Genomic DNA, 13,667 nt, shown 5'->3' with positions numbered 1-13,667 from the left:
ACATTTGACCTTGAAGGATGACCTTGACCTTCACCTTTCACCACTCAAAATGGTCAGCTCCATGAGATACACATGCATGCCAAATATCAAGTTGCTATCTTTAATAGTGAAAAAGTTATGGCCAATGTAAAAGTTTTCGGACGGACAGACACCATATATTTGACATTAGACCTTGAAGGATGACCTTGACCTTCACTTTTCAACACTCAAAATGTGCAGCTTCATGAGATGCACATGCATGCCAAATATCAAGTTGCTATCTTCAATATTGAAAAGTTATGGCCAATGTTAAAGTTTTTGGATGGACGGACAGACGCCATATATTAGACATTTGACCTTGAAGGATGACCTAGACCTTGACCACTCAAAATGTGCAGCTCCGTGAGATGCACATGCATGCCAAATATCAAGTTGCTAACTTCAATATTGAACAAGAGATATGTTTGTCAGAACACAATGCCCCCTAATGCGCCGCTTTGAATTATTTTTTTATATCAAGTTGCTATGTTCACTATCGCAAAAGTTATGACCAAGGTTAAAGTTTTGGTTAAAGTTTTTGAATTAGTTTTATGACCTTAAAGGACGACTTTGACCTTTCACCACTCAAAATGTTCCATGAGATACACATTCATGCCAAATATCAAGTTGCTATCTTCAATATGGCAAAACTTATGACCAAGGTTAAAATTTTAGTTAAAGTTTTGGGACACACACACACATACAATGACAGACAGGTCAAAAACAATATACCCCGATCATTCGATTCGGGGGCATAAAATGTTATGGCCATTAAAGTTTTCAGACGGACGGACAGACTGACATACACACATACTGACATACTGACTGACACACTGACGGACAGTTCAATTGCTATATGCCACCCTACCTGGGGGCATAAAAACACTACACATACAGTGAACTTACAAATATTTTACATTACAACAGACATAATTATACGATAAAGCAAAATTGAGCAAACAAAATCAGAACAGAACTATAGAAGCATATCTACACCAAACCAAGCACACCATGGCCATGTTTGTTATTCAGGGAAAAGGCGAATTCTCAAGCATAATATATTTAAAAGTTGATCTTCAATGTTGTTGTTTTTTTCAAAAGCCATTATAAAATAACTAGATAAACAAGATATGTGCTTATCAGAAACACTATGTCCCCTACTGCGCCGCTTTGAAGCTTTATATTTGGCCTTTGACCTTGAATGATGACCTTGACTTTTCACCACTCAAAATGTGCAGCTCCATGAGATACACATGCATGAAAAATATCAAGTTGCTAGCTTTAATACTGCAAAACTTATGTAAAAATGTTAAATTTGGAGCAAACCAACCAACCAACCAACAGACAGGGCAAAACAATAAGTCCCCCACAAGAGTGGTGGGGTACATAAAAATAGAGATAAATGAGGTTGCTCTGGGAAAATCGGACTCCATGCATGTGCGCTAAGTCTTCACAGGCTAGTCAAGGATGACATTGCCCCCCTTAACTTGTTGTTCACTATGAAGAGACTTCCTTTAAAAGAAAAATAAGGGGAAAGTGAAAGTTAGAGCACATGTATTAAACCATGTGAAGTTAGAGCACATGTATTAAACCATGTGAACTTAGAGCACATGTATTAAACCATGTGAAGTTAGAGCACATGTATTAAACCATGTATACCCAGAGCATGGCTCACTTAATGCTTGATCTTGCATGTTTCATGTAATTTCATGTTTTTCAAAAGCCACAATAACTCAATAAAGTATAGAATCCATATTAACCATACAACTTTATCTGAATTATAGCTTTGAATTTCCACCTTAAACTACATTTTACTCATATGTGATACTAAACGGCTACATAATCGATTAAATAAAACAAAGAAGCCCTATGGCTGTTGGTTGCTCACCTGAAATATGTTGGAACTAAACTGTAATGTGCAGATTTTGAGACTATTGTGTAAATTTTGTAGTTTTCATCCATGTTTTTTACTTTGTAGGAAACAGATATTATATGGAGACAGTATTAGAATAAACAATAATTGCCCCCTACCGGCTCCACCATTGTCTGATTTTTTATTAATTTTTGTATTTGTTGCTATAGCAACCAGAATTTTTGACGTATATCATATCTATCCATGTTTCAAGTTTCATGAAAAAATATGAAGAACTTTTAAAGTTATCGCAGAATCCAGAAAAGTGTGACAGACACACAATAACCTGAATGACGTCTTAAGGGGACAGAGAAAACAAGACTATTGCCAAGCAATAAAAGTCCCCTACTGGCTACACCATTGTCAGAAATTCCACCATTGTCAGAATATTTTTGTTATTTATTGCCATAACAACCAGAATTGATGTAGGAACAAAATATTGCCATCTATCCATGTTCCAAGTTTCATGAAAAAATATTAAGAACTTTTAAAGTTATCAGCAGGATCCAGAAAACCACCATTTTCATTTCTAGTCTATTTGTTGCCATAGCAACCAGAATTTTTGATGTAGGAACAAAATGAAACGACATACATAATGTCCATATTGCCATCTATCCATGATTCAAGTTTCATGAAAAAATATTAAGAACATTTAAAGTTATCGCAGGATCCAGAAAACCACCATTTTCAGCAGTACTTCTAGTCTATTTGTTGCCATAGCAACCAGAATTTTAGACGTAGGAACGAAATGAAATGATGTGCATATTGTCCATATTGCTATCTATCCATGTTCCAAGTTTCATGAAAAAAAAATAAGAACTTTTAAAGTTATCACAGGATCCAGAAAAGTGTGACAGACTCACAGACTGACGGACCGACGGACACACAGAGCGCAAACCAGAAGTCCCCTCTGGTGAAACCGGTAGGGGACTAATAAGAATGCTGTATTGTATTTGCATTAATTGTTATGTTTGAATGGTAGAGGAGGACCATATGATGTTACATAACAAGTACCAAAATTGTGTGCCATTTTAAATCTTCAAATACTTCATTTTTTAAATTTCAACTTAGGGAAACAAGTAGCCCTAAGGGCAGCCAGCCATACCCAACTGGTATGATTTGAACAATCTTAACAGAAGAGGACCTCTAAATAATGTTACACACCAAATATTAATCCCCTGACCCTTATGGTTTCAGAGATTTTTGAAGTTTTCATGTATAAAATCTATTGTTTGCTCTGGTGACGTACTTACACAAAAGATTAGACAGAACAATTGACAAACACAGGCACCCACTGACAGCAGGTGGACATCACGATATCCTAAAAGCTCCATATAAGCACCATGTGCTCAGGTGAGCTAAAGACACGCATGCACAAACATCAAAAGCAAGATAACATTGTACGTTTGGACGCATGCCGTTTGTACCTCGGTGTGTTTAGACTGTGTTTTAACGATGAATTAGTAGAGGACCTGCAAACACAACCATCCACATATTTGTCTAAAACAAAAACACTAAAAACGACTTTTGATAAGATAAATGTAAAAATACAGCACTTTAATAATAATCATGCAAAAATCAACATTTTTTAAAACATGCACACCTTTTATTAAATTTTGTCAGAAATGGCAAAACCAATTTTGAGAAATCCAAACATGGCATATCAAACTGGTTCTTATCTGTCAAACACTCATAAAACTGTCCATATGAACTCCTGCGTACACAGGGTCAATAGCATAATTTTCAAGGTCATGATTAGACAAAAAATCAACACTTTGAAGTAAACAAATAATCAAATACTTGCATGTTCTTTAAAATCCTGAGATTTCAGATACAAAGAAAATGTGTTGATTGCTGTCATAACATAACGTGGCACATCATTTCTTCAAAATCATGATATTGCAAACTGTCAAGTCAGGTTAGTACTATGCCCAGTTTTTATCTGTCAGTTCATAACAACAAAATCCACAACAACAATTAGATGCTTACAATGGAATAATTACGAAGTAATACAATTACATTAACATATAACTGACTGATGAACTTTCAAATGTTTTCAAAAGTGAAAAACATCACAAATTTACAGGGCAAAGAGACATGATCCAGGCATCTCTTTTGGTTGAATTCATCAATTTAACACATGAATCACATTATGCAACTATATTTAATTACAATTTAATTAAAGTATTAATTCATATGTCCATGACTGTGAAGTCAACAGGGCACAGAAAGACTTACAGGATTTTCTAGCAGAATAATGAATTTCGGTCATGTAACAACATACTGCTCACGAAATGATACCAGATTTTTTTTCAATCAGAATTCTAATCTTTCTCAGAAGACCTCTGGCACTATTTGATAAATGATACAAGAAGGATTATATAGCGGTAACTTTGGACAAAGGATCTATGCGATTCAATGAAATCCTTAACCTAAAACAATAACTTATTTCCCACATCTTCCAATTGTGTGCTTGCTATACATTTAAGCAAAAGTGCGTAAATTAAAGTCAACAACAACATGTTTAAGTAAATGCTCGATATATCCACATGTTTGCTAATCGTACACACAAAAAACCAACTTTTTAGGGGCATTTTATCTCTAAATAAATGATTTTTATATTGAATTTTAGCTTCATACATGTACAGATTTCAAAAAGGATCATAACACCAAGATTCCAAACATTATAAAAAATAACCACATATTTATATCATTAATTCATATCATAGGCAATAGTTTAATATTCAAATAGAGGCTATGCTGTTATTTTAAAATGCAAAATAATTATAAACACAATGCAACACATATAAGACCAACCCTTTAAGGAACCACGTTTGAAGTTTCTGACTAGTTCTTCGCAGGTTTTAAGCAACCTTTACAAGCTGATTGAAAATTAGCAAGTGCAAACAAAATAAATTCACAAGTGACTTATGTTTCGAAGGATGTGCCAACACTGGACACACACTGAAATATTGTACACAATGATAGATTTTCCGACTTTAGATTCAATAAAAATATTTCTTATGAGACTCATCAGTGCTTCATAATTTAAATACATAACTCATAATGGCATTAACAGTTGTGTCACTCATTTTAATGCAGACATATGGTCAACCTTCTAGGCTTGGCTTCAAATGTGTTAACAAAAACATAGCACCGAACCATTTAGATCCTTTGACCATAAGACAGGGAAAAAGGAGCAGTACTTGTAAAGGGCAAGCGGTTAATTCATATCAGCTGCATTCTGGGAAAACAGGGCTTAATGCATGAGCACAAAGTGTAGTCCAAGATTAGTAGGTGCAGTGGGCACAGGCTAATGAGGGACAACACCCTCCACATAAATTGGATTTTGTTTAGAAGAGAATTCATATAAATGAAAATCCAAAACAAATGGAAAGCTTCATCACCCTGATCAATCTGGAAAGACACTTAACGCACATGCATTAAGCCCCATTTTCCCAGAGCACAGCTAATATTTTCACTGTTACAGCAATCAAACATTTGTCACCTGTGTTGATGAGCCACTGGTTTCTCATTCAAGGAACCATTAGAACTATGCAATGACCCAGTGCTTGAATATTGACTGAAAGGGCAACGCAGAAAAAAGCAGGGCAAAAGCGGCATATAATGGAAGCTTTAACCGCATACTGTTTAAGCCAAGGTGCAGTCAAAACAAAAAACAGAAAAATAGCTAATGCTTTAGTAGTGTAACTTGTTGGAGCAAATTTTCTTTAATATACAAAAAGCAAATTAAAATGCTTCAGGCATTCAACAAAGATTTCATAGAATTCTAAACAAGGAAGTTTCAGTCCAATTTTCTAAAAAAACTAAGAAAGTTAAATTAACTGCAATGTGTAACAGACACAGAGGCCCCCTGAACACATGTTTGAAAACAGACGAATCCACTTTGTATTCCACAGTGGACAAAAAGACAAAGGGACATAATTCAGCCCAAACTGGTAGCAGTCATAATTCCTTTCTTAACGGTCATCTACACATTAAGGTTATTCAGCTGAGAAATTTAAAGTGAAATCTACCCAATTGTTTAATAAAATACACAAAGCTTCAGGATGTGAAAAACAGAGAATGGGCCATAATTCTGCCAAAGTTTCACAGCAAAATTCATTTATTTGCCATCATCTACACATATTACAGGTAATTAAGTGTGAATGTTTGAGTAAGAGCCATGCAGTTGTTCAAAACACAAGCTTTGGGATGTACAGATTGATAACCAGACATACGGACAGACTGACAAGTGCTATCCTTATAGTCTTCCACTCCTTGGGGGAATACAATAGAATATTAAATATATATGTGACATGATTATTATCCAGGATGAATATATACTTGTATATTGAATAAAGCAATGAATCTTTGTATATTTTGTATATTGTATATTTGTTGTACAGCCTGCTTAATTTGTATAGAAGGTACATTATTCTGGGCTTAAGATAACACAAACATGCTACATTGTACATTCATTGAATAACCGTATTTGATTCAGAACAAAAAGTCACATCCTATGACCTATATTTGATTTTAAACAATAACAAATGGGACCAAATTAGATCTTGCAGACCCCTACCCACCATGTAAGCTAGAAATATGACTTGAAAAAGAGATGTGTTTTTCAGAAACACAATGACCCTAATGCACAGCTTTTTTTGTTGACCTTTGACCTTTTACCACTCAAAATGAGCAGCTCCATGAGATACACATGCATGCCAAATATCAAGTTGCTATGTTCAATATTTCAAGTTATTGCAAAACTTTACTGTAAGGTTAAAGTTTTGGGACAGAATGACAGACAGAAAGAAAGAAGGAAAGAAAGAAAGAAAGAAAGAATGAAAGAAAGAAAGAAAGAAAGAAAGAAAGAAAGACAGACAGGTCAAAAACAATATACCCCCGATCTATCGATCCGGGGGCATAAAAAAACAAAATTTATGCAAAGTACATTTACTGTACACGCAAACAAAACAACAGTATAAGGAAAAATCAGTTTTAATGCAAACAACAAACTTCTAAAAACATTTTGAGATAATCCATAAAAATTGAATTATTACACAATTAAAATTTAGGCAGGAGACAAAGAAATATATCCATTGTGTATAACAAATAATTTATTGTCATTTCCTAACAAATTTACAGAGAGTGAAGACATATTGATAACTCTCTTCTAACCGATGAAGATATTAGGAATTATTGCAACAGACATAAATTACTTGTGAATTGTTCCATCTTTACTTGTTAAGAAAATTTAAGTGTTAACATATACAGAACTAAATAAAAGTTGCTCTACTTTCAAAATGTTGTGCAATGCTTGTAACTTTAGTTGAGTACCACACACTTTAAAAATCAGTGGGAAGGTTCTAAACTAAAATATAATTGAATAATTCTGTATTGAAATCAGGGAACTATAATTATGTGCTATTCTTTTATTGAACAAAAAAAGGAACCTACCCTCTTGTATTGATCGGCCGTCTGTTACGTATGTGGTCTTTTGATTTTGATGCTCGATGGCTCTCCATTTCATCTTTCAGATCTAGAATCTTCTGTTTGACATCAGGGTCCTCAGCCAAATCTACAACAGTATGAGAGTGAATTAAAACAGTTTGAGAGTGAATTAATAAAGTGTAAGGGTGATTTCAAACAGTTTGAGGGTGAATTAAAACAGTTTGAGAGTGAATTGAAAAAGTTTTACAGTAAATTAACACAGATTGAGGGTCAATCAAAACAATATGAGCCACAGTCAAGGAAAACAGGGCTTAATGCAAGTTCGTAAAGTGTCCTCCCATAAAAGCCTGTGAAGTCTGTAATCTCAACCATAGAAAACTCAACATTATTAAATAAAGGAGCCTGTCATGACATAAAACAACAGAAGCTATCATACACTTCCCAGATGTAAGCAAATTTAATATACTGACTTAATTGAAAGTTTGACTCTTAACAAATGAGCCACACTTTGGGAAATCGGGTCTTAATGCATGTGCATAAAATGTGACTTACCAGATTTGGTGTATGAATACCTATCAAATAGTGTATGAATACCTATCAACTGATGTATGAATACCAAATGGTGTATGCATACCTATCAAAAAGTATGTGAAAATTTATCAAATGTCGTATGAATACCTATCAAATAGTGTACAAATACCTATCAAATGGTACGTGAATACTTATCAAATTGTGTATGAATATCTGCCAAATGGTGTATGAATGCTTATGAAATGGTTATGAATACCTATCAAATGGTGTATGAATACCTATCAAATTGTGTATGAATTCCTATCAAATGGGGTATGAATACCTTTCAAATAGTGTATAAATATTTATTAATTGGCACATGAATTCCTATAGAATGGTGTATGAATACCTATGAAATGGGGTATGAATTCCTATCAAATGATGTAGTGATTCCTATCAATTGGCATATGAATATTTATCAAAGGGTGTATGAATTCCTATCAAATGGTGTAGTGATACCTATCAAATGGTTAAGTGATACCTATTAAATAGTGTAGTGATACCTATGAAATGGTGTAGTGATACCTATCAAATGGTGTAGTAATATTTATCAAATGGTGTAGCGATACCTATCAAATGGTGTAGTGATACCTATCAAATGATGTATGAATGCCTATCAATAGTGTAATGATACCTATCAAATGGTGTATGCATACTTTTAAAATGGTGTATGAATACCTATCAAATGGTATGTATATACCTATCAAATGGTGCATGAATACCTATTAAATGGTGTATGAATTTCTATCAAATGGTGTATGAATAACTATCAAAAGGTGTATGAATTCCTACCAAATGATATGGGAATACCTATCAAATGGTGTATGAATATTTATCAAATGGTGTATGAATATCTATCAATTGGTGTTTGAATACCTAACAAATGTTGTACTACCTACCAAATGGTGTATAAATACCTAACCAATGGTGCATTAACACCTAACAAATGATGGAAGGCTACCTACCAAATGGTGTATGAATACCTAACAAATGATGTACTACCTACCAAATGGTGAGTGAATACCAAACAAATGATGCATGAATACCTAACCAATGGTGTATGAATACCTAACAAATGATGTAAGGCTACCTACCAAATGGTGTATCCCCTGTCCGGGTTTTGGCATCAATATCACAGCCATTCTTTACCAGTAAATCTATCACCTCTGGCTAAAAATAGAGAAGGGAAAATAAATGGTGTCTTTTTCAGTCAAATCTGTTGACACTAGTTATGGAGACAGACATTACATCAACAATTTGATGTCTTATAGTGAACTTTATAATACAGTGTTGTATATATTGAAAATATTCATAATAAGAGATAGGAACAATTTGAAGGTCTATTTCAAGAAAAACAAAATAACATGTAGTATAATGTTTTTCACTGTTGACTCTGCTTGATGAAACATTCTGATGAATTGCAACATTCTTAAAAATGTGTTTTGCTTAAATTAATTTGTCAGAGGTCCAGATAAACTGTTTATCTGCGTAAAAAAGCATGGAAATATTTTTATCCTATTACCAGATGAAACTCTTTAGTACAACAACGATCGTATTAACTTGAGCTATATACTATCACTATTTTTAGATCAGATATGGGGTTTTCCAAAAATTGCAGAATCTGTTTTTGTCAACTTCGGAATAACAAATCGTAAAACAAGAGCACATTTTATTCCAAAAACGCAAAAAAAATGCATGTTTTATTTTTTAATTTTTTTTTGGGGGGGGGGGGGGGTATTCTTGGGTGGGATGGTTGGACAGTATTTCAAAAATAAAATAATACAAAAAATATTTGTGTTTTTTAACCATGTTTAAAAAAAAAATTGGGGAGGGGTTGGGTTGGGGGGGTATAGTGTTAGGGTGTGGTGGTCATTTATTAGATGATCTTTAAGAAAAAAAAAATGGGGGGGGGGGGATTCCGGTGGGGGGGGGGGCTTGGGGGATGGTTTGGGTGGAGTCTATTGTGGTATGTCAGGTAAGAGTTGTTTTGTCGAAGTATCAATCAAAACTAATCATAAATAAAGAAGTTATGTCAATTTTAGCAAAATTTAATAATTTGGCCTTGAGAGTCAAGGTCATTCAAAAGTCAAGGTAAAATTCAACTTGCCAGGTACAGTACCCTCATGATAGCATTAAAGTATTTAAAGTTTGAAAGCAATAGCCTTGATACTTTAGAAGTAAAGTGGATCTAAACACATAATTTAAACATATATTCAAAGTTACTTAGTCAAAAAAGGGCCATAATTCTGTAAAAATGAAAGTTATACAAATTGCCCTTTACTCTCCCCTTATGATAGTTTGTGAGTGTTCCAAGTATGAAAGCAATATCTATGATACTTTAGGGGTAAAGTGGAAACAAAACTTAACCAAATTTTCAATATTCAAAGTATAAAGGGCCCATAATTCCGTCAAAATGCCAGTCAGAGTTACATAACTTTGCCTGCACAGTCCCCTTATGATAGTTGGTAAGTGTTGCAAGTATGAAAGCAATAGCTTTGATACTTTAGGAATAAAATGGACCTAAACACAAAACTAAACCAAATTTTCAATTTTCTAAGTATAAAAAGGGCACATAATTCTGTCAAAATGCCAATCAGAGTTACATAACTTTGCCTGCACAGTCACCATATGATAGTAAGTGTACCAAGTTTGAATGCAATAGCATTGATACTTTATGAGAAAAGTGAACCTAAACGCAAAACTTAACCGGACGCCGACGCTGACGCCAAGGTGATGACAATAGCTCATAATTTTTTTTCAAAAATAGATGAGCTTAAAAATGCGATATTTGATATGAATAAATGTAAAAAGGTAGGAAATAATAGGATAAATAGAATATTATGTGAGTTTTGGATAAAGACCAATTTTTTAAGCTTGGCTCGGCTCTGCAATCCTTGCACTACCATGGTTCTAAGCCTCACATAATAAACTTGATCTTTATCCAAAACTCACATAATATTCTATATAAATATGTATGATGTAAAAAATTAACAAGGGCTGTTTGTAAAACATGCATGCCCCCCATATGGGCTCTCCGTTGTAGTGACAGCCATTGTGTGAATATGTTTTTTGTCACTGTGACCTTGACCTTTGACCCAGTGACCTGAAAATCAATAGGGGTCATCTGACAGTCATGATCAATGTACCTATGAAGTTTCATGATCCTAGCCATGAGCGTTCTTGAGTTATCATCCGGAAACCATTTTACTATTTCGGGTCACCGTGACCTAGACCTTTGACCTAGTGACCTGAAAATCAATAGGAGTCATCTGCGAGTCATGATCAATCTACCTATCAAGTTTCATGATCCTAGGAATAAGAGTTCTTCAGTTATCATCCGGAAACCATTTTACTATTTCGGGTCACCGTAAACTTGACCTTTGACCTAGTGACCTCAAAATCGATAGGGGCCATCTGCCAGTCATTATCAATGAACCTATGAAGTTTCATGATCCTAGGCATAAGCGTTCTTGAGTTATAATCCCGAAACCATTTTACTATTTCAGGTCACCGTGACCTTGACCTTTGATATAGTGACCTCAAAATCAATAGGGGTCAACTGCGAGTCATGATCAATCTACCTATCAAGTTTCATGATCCTAGGCATAAGCGTTCTTGAGTTATCATCCGGAAACCATTTTACTATTTCGGGTCACCGTGACCTTGACCTTTGACCTGAAAATCAATAGGGGTCATCTGCGAATCATGATCATTGTTCCTATGAAGTTTCATGATCCTAGGCATAAGCGTTCTTGTGTTATCATTCGGAAACCATTTTACTATTTCAGGTCACCGTGACCTTGACCTTTGACCTAGTGACCTGAAAATCAATAGGGGTCATCTGCCAGCCATTATCAATCTACCTATGAAGTTTCATGATCCTAGGCATTAGCGTTCTTGAGTTATCATCCAGAAACCATTTTACTATTTCTGGTCACTGTGACCTTGACCTTTAACCTAGTGACCTGTAAATCAATAGGGGTAATCTGCGAGTCATGATCAATCTACCTATCAAGTTTCATGATCCTAGGAATAAGCGTTCTTGAGTTATCATCCGGAAACCATTTTACTATTTCGGGTCACTGTGACCTTGACCTTTGACCTAGTGACCTCAAAATCGATAGGGGTCATGTGTGAGTCATGATCAATGTACCTATGAAGTTTCATGATCCTAGCCCCAAGCGTTCTTGAATTATCATCCGAAAACCACCTGGTGGACGGACCAACCGACAGACCGACCGACATGTGCAAAGCAATATACCCCCTCTTCTTCGAAGGTGGGCATAATGAGTGAACAAAATTGTATAGCCACCTTACACATCAGGAGCTTTTAATGGGTGCACCAACATTGACTTAATTCCAAGTATATATCTTTAATTGTCACACCTCAGACATTCATAGTGATATTTACAAACAAACACAAACATCCATTAACAACTCAGTGATTGAAAATTGAACCTGTTCAGTGTTCAAACTGTTAACATTTGAGTGATTTAATCAATCCAGGCTTTGAAATTCTCAAGTCGTTAGCATCTGTTTAGGCTAGACGGAAATGTTAAGGGTGTTGAGAGAATCAGACAGACGTTTTTATAATTTAATAATATACACAATACCTGAAGCCAGCATGCGGCTGCGTGTATTGGCAGCCACCCGTCCTCATCCCGTACTTCCAGAGACACGTGCTCATTCAGCAGGAAGTCCACCACCTCCAGGTACCCGTTAGCAGCGGCCACGTGCAGCTGTAAGCAGGAAAACAGATGCATATGCATAAAGTGTCAACCCATTTAGCCTGTGGCGACTGCAATCAGGGATGACACTTTCCACCTAAACAGGCAAACACAAGGGGTTTATTGTAGGATATGTACTGAACTAAAGGCTAACATCAGTGGGGGCAATCCTGGAGCCTTGTTATTTGAGCCTTGCTCTGGAAAACAGGGTTTTATTAATGCTCATATAGTGTTGTCCCAGTTTAGCCTTTGTAGACTGCACCGGCAACTCTGGGTTGACACTTTACACACATGCATTAAGCAAGCAAATTTTTCCCAAAGTGATTCTCAATTACACAAAAAATAATCCCACCAGAAAACAATTTCAACTTTGATCCTGGACTTTGTTCTCAACATAGCACCGGAAACTGCTTATTTCGTGTTAAATGGCAGAAGCTAATGAATCTATTTCCCCAGACATCTGTTTCAATTAGACCAAGAAACAATTTCCTGGCACAAAAAAGTATTTCATATCCACACAAATCTATATAAATGCACAAAGAAAGTACAAAGCAGGAATGAAACTGATACAAATTAGCGTCACTCTGGGAAAACAGGACTTAATGCATGCATGACTGTGAAGTGTCATCCCAGAAAAGCCTCAAAGGCTTATCAGGGACAACACTTTCTGCCTTAATTGGATGTTCGTTAAGAGAATTACTTTCAACGTATAAAACAACCATAAAAGCAAAAAAGTTTTCCCTGATCAACCTGTGTACACAGCAAAATGCAAATCTGGGACATAACTTTACACACAGGCAATATGCCATGTTCACCCAAACAGCGATTTACATTTAGTACATTTGCATTTAGTACATTTAAATTTAGTGAATTTACATTTAGTAAATTTACATTTAGTACATCCATACTGTTATTTGAGCTGGAAATTGTAAATATTTGAACCTGATTTTACCAAATAAATGTATATTCCCAAACAAAATCACTCT

General features: G+C 35.1%; 1 protein-coding gene across 5 annotated transcripts in view; it reads right to left on the bottom strand.

Moving 5' to 3' along the window:
- The window catches only part of LOC127846349 (protein phosphatase 1 regulatory subunit 12A-like), a 110,279-nt gene that overhangs the window by 9,320 nt on the left and 87,292 nt on the right, over positions 1-13,667 (bottom strand). For all 5 annotated transcript variants that reach the window (XM_052377521.1, XM_052377519.1, XM_052377522.1 and 2 more), the window contains exons 7-9: positions 12,568-12,693; positions 9,049-9,124; positions 7,391-7,511 (exon numbers count right to left, since the gene is read on the bottom strand). In XM_052377521.1, the coding sequence (XP_052233481.1) occupies positions 7,391-7,511; positions 9,049-9,124; positions 12,568-12,693 (323 nt within the window). The remainder of the gene's footprint in view (positions 1-7,390; positions 7,512-9,048; positions 9,125-12,567; positions 12,694-13,667) is intronic.

The sequence above is a fragment of the Dreissena polymorpha genome, chromosome 9 (assembly GCF_020536995.1).
Source record: "Dreissena polymorpha isolate Duluth1 chromosome 9, UMN_Dpol_1.0, whole genome shotgun sequence".
NCBI classification, from domain to species: Eukaryota; Metazoa; Mollusca; class Bivalvia; order Myida; family Dreissenidae; genus Dreissena; species Dreissena polymorpha.
Note: the sequence above shows the minus strand (reverse complement) of the source record. Positions and strands in the feature narration are given on the sequence as shown.